The sequence below is a fragment of the Aegilops tauschii genome, chromosome 2 (genome assembly GCF_002575655.3).
Source record: "Aegilops tauschii subsp. strangulata cultivar AL8/78 chromosome 2, Aet v6.0, whole genome shotgun sequence".
NCBI lineage: Eukaryota > Viridiplantae > Streptophyta > Magnoliopsida > Poales > Poaceae > Aegilops > Aegilops tauschii.
In genome coordinates, this window is record NC_053036.3 from 43412810 (window position 1) to 43438458 (window position 25649).

General features: G+C 47.4%; 2 protein-coding genes across 2 annotated transcripts; both read right to left on the reverse strand.

Annotated features, from left to right (window-relative positions):
* Positions 1-7897: 7897 nt before the first annotated feature.
* LOC109785840 (pyruvate decarboxylase 2-like) lies at positions 7898-10036 on the reverse strand. Its single transcript, XM_073509520.1, has 3 exons — positions 9836-10036; positions 9539-9742; positions 7898-8767 (listed from the first exon to the last, which is right to left on the reverse strand). Exons 1-3 carry the CDS (start codon positions 10034-10036, stop codon positions 7898-7900), a joined length of 1275 nt encoding a protein of 424 aa, XP_073365621.1.
* Positions 10037-11128: 1092 nt separating this feature from the next.
* On the reverse strand, positions 11129-13381 carry LOC109785842 (pyruvate decarboxylase 2-like). The gene is made up of 2 exons (XM_020344434.2): positions 12708-13381; positions 11129-12576 (listed from the first exon to the last, which is right to left on the reverse strand). The coding sequence occupies exons 1-2, from the start codon at positions 13379-13381 to the stop codon at positions 11448-11450; spliced, it is 1803 nt and encodes a 600-aa protein (XP_020200023.1). The 3' UTR covers positions 11129-11447.
* Between the last annotated feature and the right edge of the window lie 12268 nt (positions 13382-25649).

Sequence of the window (25649 nt, forward strand, 5' to 3'; positions counted from 1 at the left end):
GTTGTCAACTTGGTTGGTTGGCTGGTTACGTTACGTGTACGGCCCTAGCTGATATTGCACATCAGACATCACTCTATCAGTGACCCGGTCGGCAGCTCTATCATGGTGGTTGATTTTGAGGCCGCATTGATGAGCTGTTGTTTATTTGATGTACTCCTACCTACTTTTATTATGAGCACATGTGATTTAATGGCTTGCAAACTTGTATGCTCAGCTGATACAGTTCACGCATGTTACAAAGTTCCATCCGCGATTGTACTGGACTTACACTCACCGTTGAAAATCTGCAAATTTGATGTACTCCTACCTACTTTTATTATGAGCACATGTGATTTTATGAGCACATGTGATTTATGGCTTGCAAACTTGTAAGCTCAGCTGATACAGTTCATGCATTTACAAAATTCCGTCTGCGATTGTAGTGGACTCCAGTTGAAAATCTCAAAAAGTAACATAACTGCATCCCCAACGGCGTACAGATTGCATTGAGATGTACTACCTCTGTATCAAAAGAAAAGACGTTTCTTAGGTTAAACTAGTCTACAAAAATATCTTATATTTTGATACGGAGGGAGTAAACTAGTCTAAAAACCAACTGCTTAGAAATGTTCAGCTCTTAGACCTTCTTAGGTCCCTTCAATCATGTGGCGACAGCGCGCAGTTTTTCAACCTCACCAATCTCTCTCAAACGCTTTTATCTAGGAAGATTCCTGCTCCGTTCCTTCATATCCTAAGGTCCTACCTTCTCACGACCAATATGTTCAAAGCAGTGAAGGAGACCCTTCTCTTCATGCTTTCCACGCTTGCCCCAATCCTATCCTGCTCCATCCCTAATCTTAAGCAGGCGATGCCGCAGTCACCGTCTTTGCTCATGTCTACTAGGTAGAAAGAGAGCGGCGCTACCAAGGCTGGCATCTACTTGTAGCGGTTACCATTGCAGTAGAGCCAGGGCCGAAGCTGCATGAAAATTTCTCCAGGGTCAAATCTAATGCAATGAATCTTTCAGGTGGGACAGCAGCCGCCCCCTCTCCAGAAATGTTAGGGTTCCTCTGCCTCCCACCGGCGCCGCCGCCAGTCCGCTACCTCTCCGGTGGTCTTTGGTCCGTTTCGTTTTTGAAAATTTCTTCGAGTTCTGTTAGGGTTTGTGTCCTACATAGGCAGGCGAGACGACGGCGGCTCTTTGAAGAAGAAATATTATTCTCCCCGCCGAGCCCCCATTCCGATGGTGCGTCTAGTATCGTCGGCGGGCGTGTGGATCTCCGGCAAATCTGTCTTTGGTTTATTTGCTAAAAAAAAATCTCTAATGCAATGGTGTCAGCTTATACCAGCGAAATGGGTTAATTTCCATGTATTGGTAGCATCTCCAAAACTATGGCCCCCAGGTCTACTTCATATAAAAAATTCAAAATACTTTGGTTGCAATTTTACTTCCTTTTATTTTATTTTGTAATTTATCTATGTACCACTATAAGATTTGATTCTTGCAAGTAACGAGTTCAAGGAGACCACGTTGGGTGCAAGTATTTGCTTATGTGTGTGCATGTGCTGTTTACAAGACTTTGCGTGATTCTCCTACTGGTTCGATAACCTTGCTATCTCTACCGTACTGCATTTACTCTCCTCTTTGGGAAAAATCCCAACGCAGCTCACAAGTATCAGTCACTCCGAAGGGAACCTGGCGCACTTCAATGCCCAGGTAGTAGGAGAGCAACCCAAGGTCAGTCATCTGAAGCGTGGCCTTCATCTCCATCTTGAACCCGTCGATCTCCGTGGCTTCGGCTCAGGTGATCACCAGGTCATCCACGTACACCCCCAGGAGTAGGAGCTCGCGGCCTGACCCGTGTGCATAGATGGCGTGTTCGGAGTTGCAGCGTCGGAAACCCGTGTCGACGAGCGTGGCGTCGAGCTTGGCGTTCCATGCCCGGGCTGCCTGGTGGAGTCCGTACAATGCCTTCCGCAACTTCAGCACTTTGTGCTCGCGATCGACGACAACGAAGCCTGGAGGCTGCTTGACGTCGACCTCTTCCTTCATATCGCCATTGAGGAAGGTCGATTTCACATCCATGTGATGGATTGGCCATCCCTCGTGTGCGGCGAGCGCGAGCAGAAGGCATGCTGACTCTAGGCGGGCCACTGAAGCGAAGACCTCGTCGAAGTCGATCCCCTGTTTCTGCAGGAAATCTTTGGACGAGGCGAGCTTTGTACTTCATGATTGGCCATCCCTCGTGCACGACTGGGCCGTTTTCTTTTTGCACTTTCTTACATCGCCGGTGCCAAAAAAGTGGTCGTGGGAGGCACTCCGGGGAGTGGGGGGTGGTGGGGGGGGGGGGCGGGGCGGCGGCTGGAGATGCTCTTGTTGACATCAGCGAGTAAGTCGGCTGAATGGCAGGATCGTGCAGGCAGCATCGAGCATGTCTCGAAAACCACGCGGATTTGTTTCCGGTACTAAACAACTGCCTCGTGCGTGGGAAACAGCCAGGATGGTTCCCTGAAAGGCATACACCACCTTGTTGGGCCAAAAGTCTGAGACCGCACATCAAATTCCTCACCCGTGTCGGCAAAATAGACGGTATATTCTTGCACATCTCCGCTGGGTGTAGGTACGAATCTAGAGAAGCGTCTGCTGATGAACAACGCTTGGCCACCGCCTAGCCCATCGACGACGGGCACCCACACGCCAACGCTCTCATCGGCCTCCAAGATATCCACCCCAAGTGTAAAGTCGGAACAACATTGCTGACGACGGGTTTGTAGTCGTCGTCTCACCATGAAAAGCTTTCCCCGTGACTCGGCGAGGTAGCGGATGATGATGATGCGATCTCCGAGTTCGTCGTATGCATAGTCAACGCCATCTACGATACTATTGTCTTCCTTTCTATTCATTGTTTCTTGCTCATTCACTGCCCTTCCATCGTCGTTGTCATTCATCGCCACACCCTCTTCCTCCTCCTGGTCTGCATCTCCCCCCGCGGCTTCTTCTTCCTCGCACCACGCATCATAATCATTGTAACCCGGCGGGTGTCTAATGACACGAGTGCCACGGACAACTGTGGGCTTGTTGTCATCATCGGAACCGATATCAATTGCAAGGAGATCCTCGGCCTTGGTAATTGCGTAGAGCTTGTCCCCCAAGAACGCGACGTCGATGATGTAGATGTAGGGGAACTCCCATGTACCAGGCAACCATGAGCCCTTTCCTGGGCGGGTTATGATGACCTGATACTTCTCGTTGTCGGTGATCGCGACAATGAGGTCATCAGCCGTGTACCGCATGAGCACCTTGCGGACCTCAGAGTTGTTGCCGATGATAGTGTCTAGCTCAGGAAGCGGCACTGTAGCGTCAGAGAACGGGTTGTGCAAGATGAAGCTGTGAGTGTCATCATGGCGAAGGACGATCCAGTCGTCGGTGGAGCCGATGCAGCTCGCGTTCTCGGGGAAGGAAGGGAGGCGGTGTAAATCGATGTCTGAGGGTGTCAAGAAGCATCCGTCGGGTAGAACCACCCATGGTAGCTGCCGCGAGGAGACGTGCTCGTGCACAGCGGCGCGCCAGGAGCGGCACACTGCTCGAAACCGGGCGTGGTCGGCGGGGAAAGGCAGTCGGGCGATGAACAACCGTAGGAGGTGTTGTGGCAGTCCCGGCCAACAGGAGGCCGCCATCAGAATGGACGCAGCTCCGATCGCGCCTACGTGCAGTAGCTGTAGCTACAATTGAACTAATAATCGATTAAGCTGGCGAACTTGCGTGTAGCGGGAACGCACATATATAGATGGTACAGGGAGTTGCCGTATTGCTAGTCGGTAACGGAAACCGACTCCGACTGGGTGTGCACTAGCTGCTGTCACTTTCCTTGTGTAATACGTACGGAGTACATACTAGAGTAATACAGAGTACTACTACTAGTAAAAGGTTACGTGTACGTCCATCCGGCGAAGGTTACCTCTACTATACTTGAAAAACAACGCAAGGTTCCATTTCACATCTCTTCGTCCAACTTTCTTTACATACGTCCCACACTTTCCTTCTTTACAAGGTTCACTTTTTTTTTCTCTCATTTCTGATTTTTCTCCCATCGATTTTCGCTAAAATGGAATCACTTGTCTCATGTTTTATTAACTTACCAAGGTAAAGTGAACCAACCTGTGGTTGGATGGCTAGAGGGACTGTGGTATCCCCAGCCCACCAGGGTTTAAGTCCTGATGCTCGCATTTATTCCTGGATTTATTTCAGGATTTCCGGCGATGCAAATTCAGTGAGAGTAGACGTTCCCGTCGATGACGAGGTGCGTACGGTAACTTCATAAATTTCAAGATCATATGCCGACTCAGTCTTTCGAAGGAGCTCATATGGGTAGGGTGTGCGTGTGTGCGTTCATAGGGGTGAGTGTATGCGCGTGTATATGAGCGCTTGCGTCTGTATTGTGTTAAAAAAACTTACCAAGTTGAAAACATATTTTTTCGGTAAGTAATAAATTCTTACCAAATAAGTGCTTAACAATAAGATGGTAGATAAATCATGGAGATTGCATACAAATATTTGCTAAGATTTTAGCGCATTAAGGGCAACTCTAACCGATCCTTTATAATCGGTTAGAGGAGTAAATTTTTTTTTTTACTCCTCTAACCGGCACCTAGCCGATCCCTTATCTATCGTAAGGGACTAAAATTTTACTCCTCTCTCCAATCCTCTCCCTAAATTTACTCCGCCGATTTGCGGCTGAGTAAAAGTCGAGCCACTCCTTCGCATTGCCCCCCGCACCTGCACTTTCGCCGGCGCAACCCCCCGCCGGCCCCACCGCTGCCTCGTTGCCTCCACTGCCCTCCGCCGCCCTTCTGCCCGACGTCCAACCCTTTCGCCCCCCCCCCTCGTTCCCGTCACCGGAATTACGTGAACCGCCGCCACCGTCGCCTTTGTTGTTGATTCGTTGAATTGCTTCTCTTCTTCTTCTTTTTCTGCCGGCCGCCGCATCTCACGTTGATTGCACACCGTTGTAGGTCGTTCCCTCTTGTCGCCGCCGACCTATTTGGTTAGAACGACATTGGTCGGCCGGTGCACCACCATTGCACCGCAAGTGTTCGACGAATTGGCTAGGTGAGTTTTTTTTATCGTTTCTTTGTGAACCAAGCCGTTTGAATTGTAGATGAAGTGGTTGAGGCAGATGACTTTGGAGGACTCCCCGTAATTCAAAGATGAAGAAGACGACGATGACTTTGACATTGTGTTTAGGCATGATTTTCAATGATGATGTTTGGCACACGAGGAGAGGAACACAATTTGGTCGCGAAGATCATGAAAGACTACTTTGCCACAAAGCCAACCTATCCGAAGAAGTACTTTTGCCGACGCTGTCGGATGCACACAAATCTTTTTCTCACCATTGCAAAAGCCGTTGAGAGATATGATGATCGGTTCAAGCTTCAGAGAAATACATGTGGAGAGATAAGTGCAAGCCCTCTGATGAAATGCATTGCGGCTGTTCGAATCTTGGCATATGGTTGTTCGGCTGATGCAATTGATTACTATGTCTGCATTGGTGAAGACACAATCTTGGAGTCTGTTCGAAGATTCACTAAAGTAAGGATCGTTCTCTTCGGCCCGGAGTACTTGAGAGCACGAACCGAGGACACCCAGAGGTGGATGCAGGGCCGGCTCTGGCCCAGGGCAGTAGGGGCGACGGCCTAGGGCCCGGACGAAATTGGGGGCCCATATCTAGTATAGAGTATGTACGTATCATAGTAGAGAGAAAGAAAGGCCCATCTACCCAGGGCGCACACCTAGCCCAGGAAGGTAGCCAGCCACGCACGGAACGAAATCGTCGTTTCCTTTTCTTTCCAGCGATTGTCGATCGTGATTCACGCACTGAACCGTCACCCAGTTGCTGTCTCATCCAGTCGTCCTGATCCAGTCCCTGACCGCCCGATGGCCTGACTGCATCACTGAAATCCCTAGTTCCCTGATCACGTTGTGTCCATCTCCACAAGAAATTGTCGGAAAGATCAAGATAGAGAGGTAGTCTCAGATCAAAACTCTAGTTCTATGAAACCGTGGTGGGCGACTCTATTTTCTCGTGCTATATGTTCTTACTTCTTAGTCTAAAATCTCAATCCGGTGTCTGATTCTTTCTTTGCATCGCTCATCACTTGCAGCTGCATCCATTGGTAGTGTAAGCATGTTGCCTAAAAAGCATCTATCTGATCACCAGAAAAGAAATAACAAGAAACGAGTACAGAAGTTGATTCAATCTCAGAAGGGGGCTATATATGAATAAATTCATGTTGAGGAAAGATACTGCTACAAATTCTGGGCAATTATATATCATCAATGGCGAACAACCAGATCTTGCTTATCGTATCCTCTTGAATGTACCTGTCACCGTTGCATCAGCTGAAAGAAGTTTCTCAAAACTGAAATTACTAACAAATTATTTGAGGTCAACAATGTCCCAAGAAAGACTGAATGGTTTGGCCATATGCTGCATCGAGAAGAATACATTGGACAGTATTGATCTTGACATTATCATTGATGATTTTGCGTCAAAAAATGCACGGAAGTCTCGCTTCTCATGATTACTGGAGGTTTGCTAGCATGCTATTTCTATATTCTTATGTGCATTGTAGCTTCTATGATACTTGTGAAGCCAAGAAAAAATATCAGATATTTGATTCTAACGAAAATTTACTGCTCTTTATGACTTTATAATATATTTATTTGTTCGTGTATCGATCAAAAAAAAATTCTCTGTTGGGCCCATTGGTGAAGTTCGCCCCGGGGCCTTCGAAATCCTTGAGCCGGCCCTGTGGATGACTGAGAGTGAAGCAAGAGAATGGTCAGGGATGCTTGGATCACTTGACTGTATGCACAGGACATGAAAGAATTGTCCTGTAGCGTGGAAGCGTCGGTACAAAAGCCATCGCAATGATCCAAGGATCATTCTTGAGGCAGTTGCATCATAGGATCTTTGGAAATGACTCCAGCTCCCCGACGCCCACTCCCGTCACACCTCGCGGCGCTCCACCCCCAACAAATTGTTGCCGCACAACCAGCGCACGGTCCCACACGTCCTTGCGCCCATCTCTCTCCTAGCCTTCTCGAACGCATCCAGAATCTCGCTTAGGGAAGCGCACGGCCCTGCCGCCCTTCTCTCCAAGCTTGACCCCACATGCACTACCCTCCCTCCTCTCCTTGGGCTTGCAGTCTCCCTGGCTCACACAACCATGTTGCTTCTCCCAAGTCATCTCTTCCCATCGGTCGTACTATAGACCAAGACGAGGGTGAAGTCATGACACGGATGTCTATGAACGGGAGCACTATCTGCAGGTTTGGCACGTGCTTCGGAATCACCCGCAAAAAAAATGGCAGCTCACCCGCAAAAAAAAAGGACGGCACGGCAAAGCAGGAGTTAGCCTCTAGTTTGGATTGAAACTTGCTTGGTTTTTTGTGTGCAGATTTAAAGACTGATGCAAGCCAACGCTTCTTGCAAGTTTAATTGTAAGTTCTGTTCTAATCTATTTTTCTCTGTTTCCTTGTCGACAACGTGATTGAACCGTACAAAACTATAAGACGATGAACTAAAAGAAAGTCTTATATTTTATGTACCCTTGTACCAAAGTATAAGACGTTGAACTAAAAAAAAGGTCTTATATTTGGTTCAATTGAGAAATAAGAAAATCTGAGTGAGATAAAGGACTGCGAAGAGCTGTCTGCAGTAGAAAGAGCACACAAATTAAGAAGAAGAATCGTCCAACTTTATTAATCAATCACTATTATTAATTCAACCTGCTAGAAATAGTATGCGAAGTTTGCATGCATGCACGCATGCTAGTAATCAAACGTACGTTAGACTCTAAATCGAAAAGAAAATGCCGTGCTGAAATCATGAAAATGGACATCTACTAGTGTCTACTGCGGGTTGGGTGGCCTGGAGTTGGCGGCGGAGACCCTAGACCCCCACTCGAGGAGCTCCTTGCTGGTGTCGTCCTTGTGCGCCACCACCTCGATGAAGCACAGGCAGTCCTTCTTGTCCCCCGTCGCCGTCTCGATGGCCGCCGTCAGCTCCTCCTCGCATGTCACCTTGGTGGTCCAGCAGTTGCCCTCGCCGTTGTGGATGGCGTCGACGAGGCCGGTGTAGTTCCAGTTCTTGATGACGTTGTACGGCCCGTCGTGGATCTCGACCTCGATGGTGTAGCCGCCGTTGTTGATGAGGAAGATGATGCTGTTCTGGGCGCAGCGGAGCATGGTGGACACGTCCTGCGCCGTCACCTGGAAGCTGCCGTCGCCGATGCAGGCGATGACGCGCTTGTCCGTGGCGCCTTGCGCGTACCCGAGCAGTGCCCCGACCGACCAACCGATGGAGCCGTACTGCATCTGGAACTCGTACCCGCAGCCGTCGGGGAGCTTGAGCTTCTGGCAGTTGAACCACGAGTCGCCCGTCTCGGCGATGACGGCGCTGTCGCCGGTGAGCATCTTCTGGATGTGCTTGAAGAGCACGTTGACGCGCAGCGGTTCACCGGGTTCGCTCTCGGGCGGCTGCCCCTCGGGCACCCAGATCCGCTTGTAGTTCTCGTAGGCGGTGGTGTTCTTCTTGAGGCGCTTGCCCAGCTCGGTCAGGAAGTCCTTCATCATGATGCAGCCGAAGGCCGGGCCGTTGCCGACGGTGACGCGGTCGGGCTGCACGATCACCGCCTTCTCCTTCTTGAGGAGGAACGAGTAGCCCACCGAGCTGTAGTCGTTGAAGATGGGGCCGGCGAAGAGGAGCCATGCAATACTAAACTATCAGAGTTTGTTTTGTCCTACCTCACCAAGGGGAGGGCGTGGTGACCAGTTTATAAGTGATGCACCCCTGCTCCACCTAGATGTATTAACAAAGAGAAAGCCATGTTAGATATAACGTGTGTGCTCGCGTGTATTATTCGCGACTTAGACTTAGGACATTGGATGCTTGGCGCACCCGGCTTTGGCTCTCTTATATAATTAAAACTTTGTTCATATTTTTTTGTTTCATACATGGAACATTGCCTCCTCGTCTGATGCTCCTGTTGATGCCTCCTCCTCCTCAGACTCGGACTCGCTCCATGCATGCTAGCTATAATAACTTGTTGGTTGCCTTACCACGCGCCTCATTCCATCCTTGTAGATTACTTTTCTTCAACATCATTCTCCACACTTTCTCCTTGGCTAAATATTTTATATGAAGCCAAAATAAATTGAGCAAGTGCATCATTGTCATACCTATCCAATGACCTTGACCTCCAAGCTTTTTAACTCATGCCCAGTGTCTTTTTTTTACGAATACCCAGTGTCTTCTTCTTGACCTGGGCTAAGGGCATCTCCAACGGCAACTCGCAAAAAATGTCCTACATCCGTCCGCGTACGCAGACGCGGGGGGCGGGGGGGGGGGGGGGGGGGGGGGGGGGGACCAGTCCGCAGTGAATGTACTATCTCTATTTTTCTATGGCATTTTCATTGTTTGTACCATGGTAAATTCATTTATGAACCATGGCAAACTAATTGTTTGGCACCATGTCTCTATTTTTCTTGAACCACGGCAAAGACTGTGGTAGCCTTGTCGATGATGCCGTCGAGTGCGAGCAGAATACTTCCGTTCGAGAAAGGGTTGTACAGGAGGTAGCTGCATCCATCAGCGTGGTCATCTTGGCGAAGGGCGATCCAGTCGTCGGTGGAGCCGATGCAAGTCGCGTTGTCGTGGAAGGAAGGCAGGGGGTACGAGCGGGCGTAATTATTTACCTGCATAATTACTTCGCGAGACAGAGTTGCAAGGAGGAACGCCAAGACCAGCTGGTCTTGGGTGACTCAGATCGCATGCTCTAGGTTGAGCACCTCCTCGATGACCTTCTTGCCGGCGACGTCCTTCTCCGTGGACAGAACCTTGGCTGGTTCCTTAACACTGCCGTCGAGGTAGCCGGTCATGCCGGCTGCCCTTATATGCGGAAGAAGCTGAGCCTTCCAAACCAGGAAATTATCCCTAGTTAGCTTCTCCATGACGGTGTGGCAGAGGGAAGCAAGGGAAGGAAGAACCATGGCGGACGAACTGGAAGACATAGATGCGATGGGAAGAGTTTGCTCTGTATACCATGTAAAAGGAGACATAGATGTTATTTTTATTCCATAACCACAATAATGTTTAATTTATTTTGCCCTTCCGCAAAGAAAAGACTTTATTTTGCCAAACACTTGAATAATTAACTAAAGGCAGTAAATTACATGGAATAAATCAAGAATTTTTATTGCATAACCACAATATTGTTTACCAATAAAACTGATGTAGCTTGTTGTATGATCAAGGGCAAGGTTCGTGGCTAAATTTGAGATAACCATTTCTCATCACATCTTACTGATAAGTAAGCTAGCACGTGGTAGAATTGAGGCCAGCTCTTGACTTGATTTGTGTTTTTTAAAATTATGAATTCTTTACGGAGGTGACTTGCTTAACAAGAATCTGAATCGCCTCAGGGGTGATATTGACAACCGGGTGTTTTAATATCTCAGTTTCGTATTAGTTTCTTACCTTTCTTAAGGAATTTGTACACTGCTGCTTTGGAAAAGGAAACTTACGGGGCAGGAGTTAGGACAAATAGTTCCTCTCTCTTTTTTTTTTTGCTAATCAGGACAAATAATTCCTCTAACCCAATGAATGAAAAGAATAATAGTTTCTCTAACCCAGTATCAAGGATTCATCACCCGAATACATGAAGGGTTATTGAACGAACAATCTTAAAGTGTGTTCGTGAGAGGACGCTCTCTGGTGCATTTGGCATCGTGTTTCCTCCCATACACCATCCAGAGCGAACAAACCCCATGTGCAATACGACACTCCTTTATGATGTAGCATGGTAATTATCGAAACCATGGGGATTTTGGGCCGAGTGATAGAGATAGATCTGGTATCCTCCCTCCAGTGTCGCTCGATCTCGCAAGCGACTACGAGGAACCCTTAGCCGTCGGCCGCTCTCCGTCCTCCTCCCTTGCCACGCCCAGAAGGCGCGACGGAGCAAAGCCCAGCCGGTGCCGACAGGTGTGGGGACCTCTCGCCCCCTTGCGCGGTCAAGGCTGGCACGGGACGCAGCGGCGTGAAGGTGTGCCTTCATGGCGGTGGCGCGGTGGTATTCTCACGCCGCGGTTGGTTGCGTGGTATGCCCAATGTAGTTCTTCATGATTGAATTGAAAATGAAGAAAATATCATTGAGAAAGGGCTTGGAACGAGCTGGAGGCTAAACTGTCAGCGGTAGAAAGAACACACAAATAATTAAGAAGAATCATCCAACTTTATTATTAATCATCACACTATTATTAATTCGACCCTGCTAGAAATAGTATACGAAGTTTGCATGCATACAAGCATGCTAGTAGTAAAATCAAACGTACGTTGGACTCTAAATCGAAACGAAAAAGCCCCGCTCAAATCATGAAAATCTAGATCTACTAGTGTCGTCTACTGCGGGTTGGGTGGCCTGGAGTTGGCGGTGGAGACCCTGGATCCCCACTCGAGGAGCTCCTTGCTGGTGTCGTCCTTGTGCGCCACCACCTCGATGAAGCAAAGGCAGTCCTTCTTGTCCCCGGTCGCCGTCTCGATGGCCGCCGTCAGCTCCTCCTCGCACGTGACCTTGGCTGTCCAGCAGTTGCCCTCGCCGTTGTGGATGGCGTCGACGAGGCCGGTGTAGTTCCAGTTCTTGATGACGTTGTATGGCCCGTCGTGGATCTCGACCTCGATGGTGTAGCCGCCGTTGTTGATGAGGAAGATGATGCTGTTCTGGCCGCATCGGAGCATGGTGGACACGTCCTGTGCCGTCACCTGGAAGCTGCCGTCACCGATGCAGGCGATGACGCGCTTGTCCGTGGCGCCCTGCGCGTACCCGAGCAGCGCCCCGACGGACCACCCGATGGAGCCATACTGCATCTGGAACTCGTACCCGCAGCCGTCGGGGAGCTTGAGCTTCTGGCAGTTGAACCACGAGTCGCCCGTCTCGGCGATGACGGCGCTGTCGCCGGTGAGCATCTTCTGGACGTGCTTGAAGAGGACGTTGACGCGCAGCGGCTCGCCGGGCTCGCTCTCGGGCGGCTGCCCCTCGGGCACCCAGATCCGCTTGTAGTTCTCGTAGGCGGTGGTGTTCTTCTTGAGGCGCTTGCCCAGCTCGGTCAGGAAGTCCTTCATCATGATGCAGCCGAAGGCCGGGCCGTTGCCGACGGTGACGCGGTCGGGCTGCACGATCACCGCCTTCTCCTTCTTGAGCAGGAACGAGTAGCCCACCGAGCTGTAGTCGTTGAAGATGGGGCCGGCGAAGAGGTAGGCGTCCGCCGACTCCACGATCTCGGCGCAGAAGGCCGTGCTCACCGCGCCCCAGTAGGTGCCGATGAAGCGTGGCAGCGTCTCCGCCACCAGCCCCTTGGCCGACGGCATGGTCGCCACCGCGTAGCCGCTCGCGTCGGCCAGCTCCGCGAACGCCGTGCCTGCCTTGGCCACCCGCAGCTTGGGCCCCGCCACCATCACCGGCTTCACCGCCTTGTCCAGGAAGGCCACCGTCGCCTCCACCGCCGCCTCAAGTCCCATCTGGTTGCTCATCCTGCATGCATTGCATTGCACGTCCTTATTGATCCGACATTATATCTTCTTGCATCTCGTGATCGATCATGACACGTGCCAAAAAAAGAAGAAAAACAAAGAAAGTAAAACGTAGGGAGCATGCATGCAGACCTTGGTGCGAGGAAGTAGGGGGCGGGGTCGCGGCTGAAGGTGGGGTGGGGGACGCTGGGGAGGTTGCAGCTGACGCTGATGTACACCGGCTTGCTCTCCTTGAGAGCCGTGGAGATGGCCTTGTCGATCTGCTCGTGGGCGTCGTCGAGGTTGTTGACGACGGCCTGGTAGCACGTCACCGGCGTGAAGCACCGCAGCTCCTGAGAGAAATCGGGGAGGCCGATGGTGTGATGAAGAACCCGGTTGGTGCCGTAGTCGTTGGAGTTGGGCCCGCCGACGATGCAGATCAGGGGGAGGTTCTCGCTGTACGCGCCGGCGATGGCGTTGAGCACGCTGAGCCCGCCCACGGTGAACGTGACGGCGCACGCGCCGACGCCCTTAGCGCGCGCGTACCCGTCGGCGGCGTAGCCGGCGTTGAGCTCGTTGCAGCAGCCGACGAGGCGCAGCCCGGGCTCGGCGACGAGGTAGTCGAGGAGGGTCAGGTTGAAGTCGCCCGGCACGGCGAACACGTCGCCCACGCCGACCTGCACCAGGCGCCGCGCAAGGTGGCGCCCCAGCGTGGCCTCCGGGGAGCCGACGAAGGTGGGCGACGACGCCGGGAACGTCGCTGGGCACGCCACCGCGCCGCTCGGCGCCCCCTTGGGCCCGTCCACGGATCCGATGCCCGTCTCCATGGTAGGTCGGTTGGTCGATCGAGATACGTACGCGATCGAGGAAAGATTGGGAGGCGACAAGTATTTTCTTGGGTGGTTTGACCCGTGCTGGTCGTGACTATTTATATGACGAGAGAATCATGGACGTATTGCTACTTTGCTTGTCGGTACCGGAAACCGACTCCGACTGGGTGCACGAGCTGCTGTTACTTTCCTTGTGCAATACGAAGTATAATAAACAACATACTAATACAGGGTACTAAAAGGCAACGTGTACGCGTCCATCCGGCGAAGGTTATACTAGTAATAGAAAAAAAACTTAAGGATCCTACTGGCCAGCCAGAGCCAGACAGGGTGACGTGTGAAAGACCCCATCACTCGCCTCCTTTTTTTCAAACGAAGCCAAAATATCTACCTTAAAGCTTTTTCTTTTTTGCGGGATAATACTTGTATTACTCAAAAACTATCAAGGGTTACAATCACGACCGGCAATGTCGAGGAGTTCATCAGGACCCGATCCAAGCCACACAACAGTTCGGCATTATGATCGTCCAAAATTGGCCAAAAAGTGACTAGCATTATTTTTGCTGTGCACAACATGAGTAACTAGACAATTCCCCCGCGCGTTGCCGCGGGAATATTAGTTGCAATAGTTTGGATGGAATTTAATTATGTGAAACATGAAGAAATGAAAATGAAAGTACATTATTTATTGTACTTGAAGTTTGAAAGGATATATATCATAATATGTGCTTAAGTTTCCTCGTAGCTAGTGCCTCCTTCCTTTGAGAACAATTTGACCATGTGGGATTACTTTCTTCATCTACTCAAAGATGAATTTGTCACCCCTGAATGAATGACCCTTTGTGGTGTCGTCTTCAAGTCCGAGTTGTCTGTGGGAAGTTTAATAGCATTCTTCGTGTATGTAATAGCCTCTATGTATCCCTTGAGTGTTTCTCCTGTTGGATGTGTTGGTGAAGCGGCAGAATATTTTATGGTGCATCAGATCACATCCTGTAGGAAAATAGGTATGCGTGCTTTTAACTGTGGTAAACGCCAAAAGTGAGAGGCGGAAAACAACCTTAAATGTTTCGCCCGCGGCTCTTTCGCGCCAAAACTGTTTCGCTCGGCGCCCCCGAGCACCCCCCGCCCCCCCCCCCCCCCCAGCGCGCCGGGTTCGGCTTGGGTCCGCCGGCGCCAAATTCGGCCTGAGCCGGCGAAAATTGGGCTTCTGGGGGCGCGGCTGGGCCGATTTTTGTGCGCCGGCGTGAAAAAATCGCGTGGGAAGTGCGTGTTGGGGGCGCGGCTGGAGATGCTCTAATAGTCATACATGTTGCCTTCCTGTTGGTTCTCCATGTACTTACCAACAATCAATATTTAGGCCGCGTTCGGCAGTCATCCGCGGAGCGGAGCGTGCCGAGCGGGCTTTAATCAACTCCGCAAATACTGGCGTTAATCAACTGGATTGCCGCTCCGCTCCGGCGCGGAGCTGCGGAGCGGAGGGAATCCGAACGCGGCCTTAATGGTAGCAAAGATGAACTTGTAGGGACACAATGGTATGGGTGGTGTTATATAGATGTCTTGCGGTCATAGAAAGTGTAATCGAAAGACATTTTTTTAAGACACGACTAATTTAGCATTGAATGTATAGAAAGTCAAAAATTGTATTTATATTGTGATTTAACATACCAGAGAATTAAGCAGTCAATGTAGGTATTAGTATGGCACATGCATGTAATATTTGACTTTTTTAAACATTGGCAAAGTGATAGCACGACATACATAGTTGAGCGGGACAAATTAGGACATGTTGCAGGGAAACTGAAGTCGTAGCATTTGTTTATAATATATCCATGCAGGTACATGTGGTCACACTCAACATCATATGTAGATGTGTTGTTGCACGAAACAAAAGGTATTTCATATGATAACATTTCTTTGTTACAATGGAAGGCGAAGATTATTTTTCATCAGTAGCACAAAGGATGTTGTCCTGCATGTATTGTGAAACGTAACTTTGTTAATTTGCAAGTACCACAAATAAGGTTGGAATTAAAAATTGAAGTACATATTGTTAATACAGATTACCTATTTCTTCTGCATGTTTGGTTAATTGGTTTACTCCGGATGTTCAGAGTTCGTTGCAGGATTATTATTGTCTGCATTGCTGCGTATGGAGAATATCTGGAATTGTAAATATTTGAAGGAAAGAATTCATACTTGTGATATATTTTTTATGTAGAATGTGAGAAGTAATACATACTGTTGCTTGTGTCTTTTGGGAAGACTACAGTCTTGTTCCTGTATACACTTAGATAAGATAATTCTCTTATGGGCTAAGCCAATTGATCAATAAAAAGAGAGAAGGTATGTAGTTCATCTAGTTATAATGAAATCATGTGCATTATAGGCATGTGAGTGTTGTGATACCTGGTAGATCTGTCGGCATCATCCTGGTAGTTTAATTAGAGGAATGCAATAAGCATGGAGTTTTGTGAAGCATTAGTGCATTACACACAGAAAGCATAAGTTTGATAAGAGGGATTCAATAAGCATGGAGGTTTATGAAAAAAGGTTACAGATTCAATCAAGCAAATTAAATTTAGGTTTAAACGAAGCAATCAAAAATTCAGAATTAGTAAGCGAGGGGAATTTGGGAAGATTATGTACCAGTAGGTGCCCAAAATACTTGTATATGCAGCGATTGGAAGACCAGCGAAGATGAATACTTGGACGTCCTCCAGCAGACACCACCTAAGAGAATGCAAATTTGTGATGCAAGTAGCAACATGTCATAGGGAATGTGGAGGAAATCAGAGGTACACTAGTAGAAAAAGAGGCTTCCATACGCCCCCATTAGGCCCTAAAATAATCGAACCGCGACCAAAGGGGTCTTTAGTCGCGGTTCGGGAGGAGACCCGCGACCAACTATCTGGGCCCAGCGCGCTCGGTCGACAGCTGGCAGACGGGAGGGGCTTTAGTCCCGGTTGGCCTGGCCAACCGGGACTAAAGGTCCTCAGGCTGGCCCGAAGGCCTTTAGTCGCGGTTGGCCAGGCCAACCGGGACTAAAGGCCCATCCCTATATAGGACTCAGCTCACTTCACTCAGCCATAATTGGTGCCACTTCTATTCAGAAGGGGGGTGGTGGGTTTGCTTTTGGTTCCTCCTATGCACACAAGATGTTCGATGAAATGCCCGAGAGCATGAAACAAACATGATATGAAGTGTCCGAGCCACACTTGAGCTTTCTCATTTATTTTTCCTCCGCGATCGCGGTTAGCAACTTGAACCTTTCATGTGTCATTGATAAAATATGCATGTGTGTAGTTCATTGTTTAATTTGTATTATTTCTAGCTAGTTAGTTTAACAAATGCATGATGGTTAGTTATATACTTTATATAATAATAATGCAGATGAATCGGCAATGGATGTACGGTCCCCGACTCTCCGGCGAGTTCACTACGGGTTTGAAAGATTTCCTCGTAGTGGCAAATGCGAACAAGCAGCGAGGTTTTATTATCTGTCCATGTGCTGTCTGTAAGAATCAGAAGGGTTACTCCTCAAGAGACGTTCACATGCACCTGCTTCGGCACGGTTTCATGCGAAGCTATAATTGTTGGACCAAGCATGGAGAAAGAGGGGTTAGAATGGAAGAAGATGAAGAAGGGGATGATATCGATGACAACTATCATGATCATTTCGGTGATACTTTCATGGAGGATGATGCTGAAGGTGGGGAAGGGTTAGGTGAAGGTGAAGAAGAGGCACATGATGAGCCCGCTGATGATCTTGGTCGGACCATTGCTGATGCACGGAGACGCTGCGAAACTGACAAGGAGAGGGAGAATTTGGATCGCATGTTAGAGGATCACAAAAAGTCGCTGTACCCAGGATGCGGTAATAGTCTGAAAAAGCTGGGCTGCACACTGGATTTGCTAAAATGGAAGGCACGGGAAGGTGTAGCTGACTCATCATTTGAAAATTTGCTAAAAATGTTGAAGAATATGTTTCCGAAGAATAACGAGTTGCCCGCCAGTACGTACGAAGCAAAGAAGGTTGTCTGCCCTCTAGGTTTAGAGGTTCTGAAGATACATGCATGCATTAACGACTGCATCCTCTACCGCGGTGAATACGAGAATTTGAATGAATGCCCTGTATGCACTGCATTGCGTTATAAGATCAGAGGCGATGACCGTGGTGACGATGTTGAGGGCGAGAAACCCAGGAAGAGGGTTCCCGCCAAGGTGATGTGATATGCTCCTATAATACCACGGTTGAAACGTCTGTTCAGGAACAAAGAGCATGCCAAGTTGTTGCGATGGCACAAAGAGGACCGTAAGTCCGACGGGGAGTTGAGACACCCCGCTGATGGAACGCAATGGAGAAAGATCGACAGAGAGTTCAAAGATTTTGCAGCTGACGCAAGGAACATAAGATTTGGTCTAAGTACTGATGGCATGAATCCTTTTGGCGAGCAGAGCTCCAGCCATAGCACCTGGCCCGTGACTCTATGCATCTACAACCTTCCTCCTTGGTTGTGCATGAAGCGGAAGTTCATTATGATGCCAGTGCTCATCCAAGGTCCAAAGCAACCCGGCAACGACATCGATGTGTACCTAAGGCCATTAGTTGATGAACTTTTACAGTTGTGGGGCAGACCTGGTGTACGTATCTGGGATGAGCATAAAGAAGAGGAATTTGACCTACGAGCGTTGCTTTTTGTAACCATCAACGATTGGCCTGCTCTCAGTAACCTTTCGGGACAGAAAAATAAGGGATACAATGCATGCACGCATTGCTTACATGAGACTGAAAGTGTACGTTTGGGTAATTCTAAGAAGAACGTGTACCTGGGTCATCGTCGATTTCTTCCCCGAAATCATAATGTAAGAAAGAAAGGCAAGCATTTCAACGGCAAGGCAGATCACCGGCCGAAGCCTGTGGAACGTACTGGTGCTGAGATATTTGATATGGTCAAGGATTTGAAAGTCATCTTTGGAAAGGGTCCTGGCGGACAATCAGTTCCGCGGGGAGTTGACGGGCACGCACCCATGTGGAAGAAGAAATCTATATTTTGGGAGCTACAATATTGGAAAGTCCTAGATGTCCGCTCTGCAATCGACGTGATGCATGTTACGAAGAATATTTGCGTGAACCTGCTAAGCTTCTTGGGCGTGTATGGGAAGACAAATGATACAAAGGAAGCACGGCAGGACCAGCAACTTTTGAAAGACCCAGATGACCGGCATCCGGAATGGTTTCAAGGTCGTGCCAGCTACGCTCTTACCAAAGAAGAGAAGGTCATTTTTTTTGAATGCCTGAGCAGTATGAAGGTCCCGTCTGGCTTCTCGTTGAATATAAAGGGAATAATAAACATGGCGGACAAAAAGTTCCAAAACCTGAAGTCTCACGACTGCCATGTGATTATGACGCAATTGCTTCCGATTGCTTTGAGGGGGCTCCTACCGGAAAATGTTCGAGTAGCCATTGTGAAGCTATGTGCATTCCTCAATGTAATCTCTCAGAAGGTAATCAATCCAGAAGATCTACCACGGTTACAGAACGATGCGGTCCAATGCCTTGTCAGTTTCGAGTTGGTGTTCCCACCATCCTTCTTCGATATTATGACGCACCTCCTGCTCCACCTAGTCGAAGAGATTTCCATTCTCGGTCCTGTATTTCTACAAAATATGTTCCCCTTTGAGAGGTTCATGGGAGTATTAAAGAAATATGTTCGTAACCGTGCTAGGCTAGAAGGAAGCATCGTCAAGGGCTATGGAAATGAGGAGGTAATTGAGTTCTGTATTGACTATGTTCCTGACCTTAAGCCGATTGGTATTCCTCAATCGCGGCACGAGCGGAGACTAAGTGGAAAAGGCACGATCGGAAGGAAATCAACGATATGTATGGACGGTCATTCTATGACTGAAGCACACCACACAGTTCTGCAAAATTCCAGCTTGGTGGCTTCGTACTTCGAGCAACACAAGAATATTTTACGCTCGGACAACCCGGGGAAGCCTGAATCCTGGATTAGAAAGGCCCACATGGAGACTTTCGGCAGTTGGTTGCGAAAACATTTAATGAATGACAATGATGTTGGAGATCAGCTGTACATGTTGGCCAAGACACCATCTTCGACTATAATGACTTTCCAAGGGTACGAGATAAATGGGAATACATTTTACACCATCGCCCAAGATAAAAAGAGCACCAACCAAAACAGTGGTGTTCGCTTTGATGCAGCAACCGAGAATGGGCAAAAGGTCACATATTATGGTTACATAGAGGAGATATGGGAACTTGACTATGGACCCTCCTTTAAGGTCCCTTTGTTCCGGTGCAAATGGTTCAAGCTAACAGGAGGTGGGGTAAAGGTGGACGAGCAATACGGAATGACAATGGTGGATTTCAACAATCTTGGTTACCTTGACGAACCATTCGTCCTTGCCAAAGATGTCGCTCAGGTTTTTTATTTGAAGGACATGAGTAGCAAACCGAGGAAACGGAAAGATAAGAAAACGATCAGTACATCATGCGATGATCCAAAGCGCCACATTGTTCTTTCAGGGAAAAGAAACATCGTGGGAGTGGAGGACAAGACAGACATGTCAGAAGATTATAATATGTTTGGTGAAATTCCGCCCTTCAAAGTGAACACTGACCCAAGCATTAAGTTAAATGATGAGGATGCTCCATGGATACGACACAATCGTAAGCAAGCAGGGACACAAGGGAAGAATTGATGTGTAATAATTTATTGTACCAAACTTTGTTGAATGGATCATGTGAATTAAAACGTACGATGGCGAATCCGGATGATTTGTATTTCGTCGATGAACTGAATGATGTATCAAACCTTTTGTCAAACCTTCAAGGGATCGAGGATGTAGAACGAAACAATCGGTATCGCCATCATACAGCCCTGCCGTGGCTACTGAGTGCATATATGCATACCAAATGCACGGCAGGACGTATGATGGCGAATCCGGATGATTTGTATTTGGTCGATGAACTGAATGATGTATCAAACCTTTTGTCAAACCTTCAAGGGATCGAGGATGTAGAACAAAACAATCGGTCTGAATTTTTAAAATGAATTAGTTTTATTTTTCTGGATTTTTTAATATATTATTTGTATTTTTAAGATTTTAAAATGAATTAGTTTTATTTTTCTGATTTTTTTGATATATTATTTGTATTTTTAAGATTTTCAAATGAATTAGTTTTATTTTTTGAATTTTTTGATATATTATTTGTATTTTTAAGATTTTCAAATGAATTAGTTTTATTTTTCTGAATATTTTGATATATTATTTGTATTTTTAAGATTTTCAAATGAATTAGTTTTATTTTTTTGAATTTTTTGATATATTATTTCTATTTTAAGATTTTAAAATGAATTAGTTTTATTTTTCTGAATTTTTTGATATATTATTTGTATTTTTAAGATTTTAAAATGAAAAGTATTTGAAAAAGGACCTTTAGTCGCGGTTCGTGACACGAACCGCGACTAAAGGCTCTTTCCGCGCGGGAACGAAAACGGCGCGAAAGAACCTTTAGTCGCGGGTCGTAACACCAACCGCGACTAAAGGTACCCCTTTAGTCTTGGTGTCCCCAACCGGGACAAAAGGCTTGCCCTATATATTCTCCGCGGCCCTCGTCTTCTCCGCGCTAACCACCAAACGCATCCAGGACCTCGTCTTCTCCGCGGCGCCGCCCTCGTCTTCTCCGCGCCGCCGCCCTCGTCTTCTCCGCGCCGCCCTCGTCTCCGGTAGGTGCCCGCCGCCGCCTGCCGTCCTCCTCGCGTGCCTAGAAGAAGAGGGGACCGCCGCCGTAGTCTTCTCGCCCGCCTTCTCGCCCGCCGCCGCCTGCCGTCCTCCGCCGCCTGCCGTCCTCCTCGTCGCCGCGTACTGGATGCGCGCCTTGCCAGCCTCGCGCGCGTGCGGAAACGGCGCCGCCGTGCGTGCCCGTGCTGGTGGTCACCCGTCAGCGAGCGAGAGAGAGAGAGCAGAGAGAGAGAGCAAACTTGAGCTCTAAAATTTTGTCTTAACAAAATATACACAATGGTATTTTATTTGGGAATAATTGTATAAATTTGACCAAAAAAACATCAATTTTCTGTTCTGGTCATAAAAGAAAAGGAAAAAGAAAATGGCATAACTAATTAATTAATTATCCAAAAATTATGTTTAATACCTCAAAATCTTCAGTGAAACATTTGGCACATGTTTTCAACCTTATACATGCAGTTTGACATCTAAAGTATTTCTGTTTTTGTTGTTTTCCAAAAATGGCTGAAATGAAAGCAAAAATTAATAGCTCTTAATCATTCAACCGTCGCTGCTCCTCCTCTATGTCCCCTTAATCTTATTTTTTAATTCCTTTATACTTAATTAATTTTTACTACATGCAGGAGTGACATATGGCGGACGATAGAGCCGATCCGCTTAGGGATCCGGAGGCTGAACGTTATTTAATGGGCATCATAAACAACGAGATTCCTTATGTGCCGGGCTCAGAAGATGAGCAAGAAGAGGATGTAGTCTCTTATTTTCTGAACCTTGACGGTGGAACAGACATTGTCGATGATCAAGAAGGTGAAGGAACGGACATTGTCGACGGAGGTCAACCGTCAACAAACGACGATCTCGAATTGCAAGTAGCAACCACCTCCGGCGAGGTATATATATACATTGAGCCTCTCGTGATACAAACTTACTGAAATGTGAATACATATGTATTAACGCGCGCGACTCTCTTTCTTTTTTTAGCCTCGGCCGGATCGAGTACGACAAAGCGTGGCAAATCCAAGGCGATGAAAACAGGAGAAACATATACCATTGATTTTGTCAGTGAAACCGGCAAGCCTGAGCCCAAGCAAGTATTCACTGAGAAGCAAAAGAAGTGGGCTAAGGATTTTTTGACGACACCGTCCCAAGCCGAGCTGAATATGCCTGACGACTATGGACATGACCTTCGTAGGCAAGCAAAAATATTGAAGGAGGAGAAAGAAGAAAGTAAAAAAAGCGGGAAACAAGTTGACCAGCTCGGGATGCAGAATAAACAATCGATCCCCCCGCTCATAGTGAAAGCCGGTCCGGAAGAGGACCCCGAGATCATAGCAGCTGCGGCAGCACTTGGATTGACTGTAGCGAGTGCCATGAAACAAGCGTCCGAGATGGGTTTGACTCTTCGTGCCTCGTTAGGCCTTGAGGATGCGCCAGTATGTGAGATAGCATTACAATATGTGCGGAATGGGCCTCTCGTCGAGCCTGCGCGGGAAAAGAGTCTACCACCACAAATGCGAAATCTGCTACGTTGGTACAAGCATTTCATAACATGGGCCGGCAAAGAATATGTTTATGCGGATGTTACAGAGGAGCATCACACCAAACGGTACTCTGTACAAGTTCATATGAGTGAATTGTTCCAGCTGTTCAATCTGCGCGAGCTCGACAAATCTATCCTGAGTTGCTACGTTCTGTAAGTGATTTATTTCTACCTCATCTCGTTCTTCATTGCCTGCACTATATATATATATATATATATATATATATATATATATATATATATATATATATATATATATATATATATATATTGTCCTAACTATATTGTTGCGTACGCTATTATGCAGATTGAAGATTTGGGAATGCAAAATAAGAAACATCCATGATGTTGGGTTCATTGACCCACATATCGTTAATGGACATGTGTTACAAAATCACCCCGAAGACGTGGAGAAAGACTTGTACAAGTTTCTTAGAAAGCATCAACTCAAAAGTCATATTCTATTTCCTTACCATTTTGGGTGAGTGTTTCTCTCTTGTGCCCATTCTCTTTTGTTTACTCCATGCATGGTATGTCTAATCGATGAGTTATGCATGACTGTGCATGTTCTCTTTTGTTTACTCCATGCATGGTATGTCTAATCGATGAGTTATGCATGACTGTGCATGTAACGTGTCCGCAGGTTCCACTGGATTCTGCTAAATATTGAACTTCACACCTCCAAAGTTCTAATCATGGACTCCATGGATTCGGATTCAAAGCGTTGGGCCGACATGAGAAAAATGCTGCAAAATTAATTATTTTCAATCATTTGAGCTCTATATCGATCGGTCTCTTTCATTCATTCCTAATATCAAGTAACTAATAACTCCCTTGTTCATTTAATTTTCTTTGCCCTGTAGGGTTTGGAGACGGTTCTCAGAAGAAATTGTCGGTGAATTCAAACATGAGCTAGATTTTAGAAGGTTAGTTAATGTGGATAAGCAGCCACCGGGGACCAATCTATGTGGATACTATGTTTGTGAGAACATCCGGAGACACACCTCTGAGCGGAAGGCATCGGATAGCGTGCGGAAGGCGACGGATAACTTGCGGAGGAGGCTTAGTCCAGAAGCTCGCTTCCGACCAATTCAAGATGAATTAGCAGGATTTTTCATGAGGGAAGTCATCAATCCTAAAGGAGAACACTATACCGAGGACGAAGAAATTTATATGCATACCCGAGATTGAAACTTGTTCGAAGTTGTATATGGTCATCCATCCTAATTGTGTATGGAAACTTGTTCGAAGTTGTATATGGTCACCCGAGATTGAATATATATTATATATTCCTCTTGAATTCTTCTTGTTTGAAATTTCATATGCATGTATATAGTAGCGTAGAATATGTGTACTGAAACTTCATCAAAATTAAAATAAAACACAAAATAAAATATAAAAGAAATAAAACACTACAAATTAAAAAGAAATCAGGTTTAGGGGGGCTAAAACCCTAAACCTGCGGAGGAGGCCTTTAGTCCCGGTTAGCCACGAGAACCGGGACTAAAGGTCCTCCGCCCCGACGGACTCCTGGCGCCCACGTGGACAGGCCTTTAGTCGCGGTTCGTAAGAGGCACGACTAAAGGGGGGCCTTTAGTCGCGCATATTTAGTCCCGGTTGCACAGCCGGGATTAATGGCCTTTGCGAACCGGGACTAAAGACCTATTTTCTACCAGTGGTAGTTGCTGACCGATGGCTGCAGCAGGAGTGCTATAGCAGACACCCAGCCGTATAATAGAAGCCTTGTGCAATAGGAAGTATAATAAACATACTAATACAGGGTACTAAAAGGCAACGTGTACGCGTCCATCCGGCGAAGGTTATACTTGTACTTGTAATAGAAAAAAAAAGAAACTTAAGGATCCTACTGGCCAGCCAGAGCCAAACAGGGTGACGTGTGAAAGACCCCATCACTCGCCTCCTTTTTTCCAAACGAAGCCAAAATATCTACCTTAAAGTTTTTTTTTTTTGCGGGATAATACTTGTATTACTCAAAAACTATCAAGGGTTACAATCACGACCGGCAATGTCAAGGATTTCATCAGGACCCGATCCAAGCCACACAACAGTTCGGTCGTGATTGTACCTGCTACTCCATTTAGCACAGATCTGTCGGTGTTCAGCTTTACCCTTCGAGCCGCAGAAGGAGCCCAAGGGCTGGGATCAAGGCGCTTTATATTGCATGTAGGAGCAGTCAAAGGAAAACACACCATAGCTGGGTACTTGTCCTTTGAGTGGTCAGCCTATGGGTTTATAGCAATGGAGTGTAGCGACCCTACGTAGCTGGCTAGGAAGCGGCAAGAGACTTTCACTGGTGGCGCAGGTTTATGATGAACTAGCTCATTTCAAACATACCAAATACGCCAAAGTAGCATCATCAGTCTTAGCCTTACATGTTCATTCAAATCTGAAACTATCTGAACAAACCATCTCTTCCTCTTGGCAGTATTTTTGTAACATCCGGAAGGTCCAATTCAATAGACATTGCTCTCCATAGCCGCCTTGCATTAATGCATGAGCAAAAGGTGTGGAAAGAATCATCCTCTTCACAGCTACAAATAGGACACATAGCACTTATCTCCAGGTTTCGTTTCTGTTTGTTCTTGCAAGTAGCTAATGAATCTATTCCCAACTTCCATGCAAAATTCAGAACCTTTGGTGGAGCTGGAGTGGACCAGATGTGCTTCCATCCCACCAGCGCTCCATCAGCATGTTCACTGGAAGTTGCAATGGAACTATTGCTCACTTCATCCGACGCAAGTTGATAAGCACTGCGCACAGTAAATATGCCCGACTTCTCTGGTGCCAAAGCAAGAAAGTCTACACCAAGTCGTGGAGATGGTCGTATTTTCAAGATCTCACATATGTCAATGGGTACAAAGAATTGTTGTAGTTTGGTTTGGTCCCATGTTCCATTATAATCCATGAGCTCAAACACCCACTTGAACCAACAAC

What these genes read in the sequence shown, in the direction of transcription:
- LOC109785840 (XM_073509520.1), bottom strand. Translation starts at nt 10,036, where the DNA reads ATGGTTCTTCCTTCCCTTGCTTCCCTCTGCCACACCGTCATGGAGAAG. An exon ending in GCAAGAAGGTCATCGAGGAG is followed by an intron (nt 9,743 to 9,835) that starts GTGCTCAACCTA and finishes GTAATTATGCAG; the next exon opens with GTAAATAATTACGCCCGCTC. An exon ending in CTACCACAGTCTTTGCCGTG is followed by an intron (nt 8,768 to 9,538) that starts GTTCAAGAAAAA and finishes AAACTCTGATAG; the next exon opens with TTTAGTATTGCATGGCTCCT.
- LOC109785842 (XM_020344434.2), bottom strand. Translation starts at nt 13,381, where the DNA reads ATGGAGACGGGCATCGGATCCGTGGACGGGCCCAAGGGGGCGCCGAGC. An exon ending in CCCTACTTCCTCGCACCAAG is followed by an intron (nt 12,577 to 12,707) that starts GTCTGCATGCAT and finishes CAATGCATGCAG; the next exon opens with GATGAGCAACCAGATGGGAC.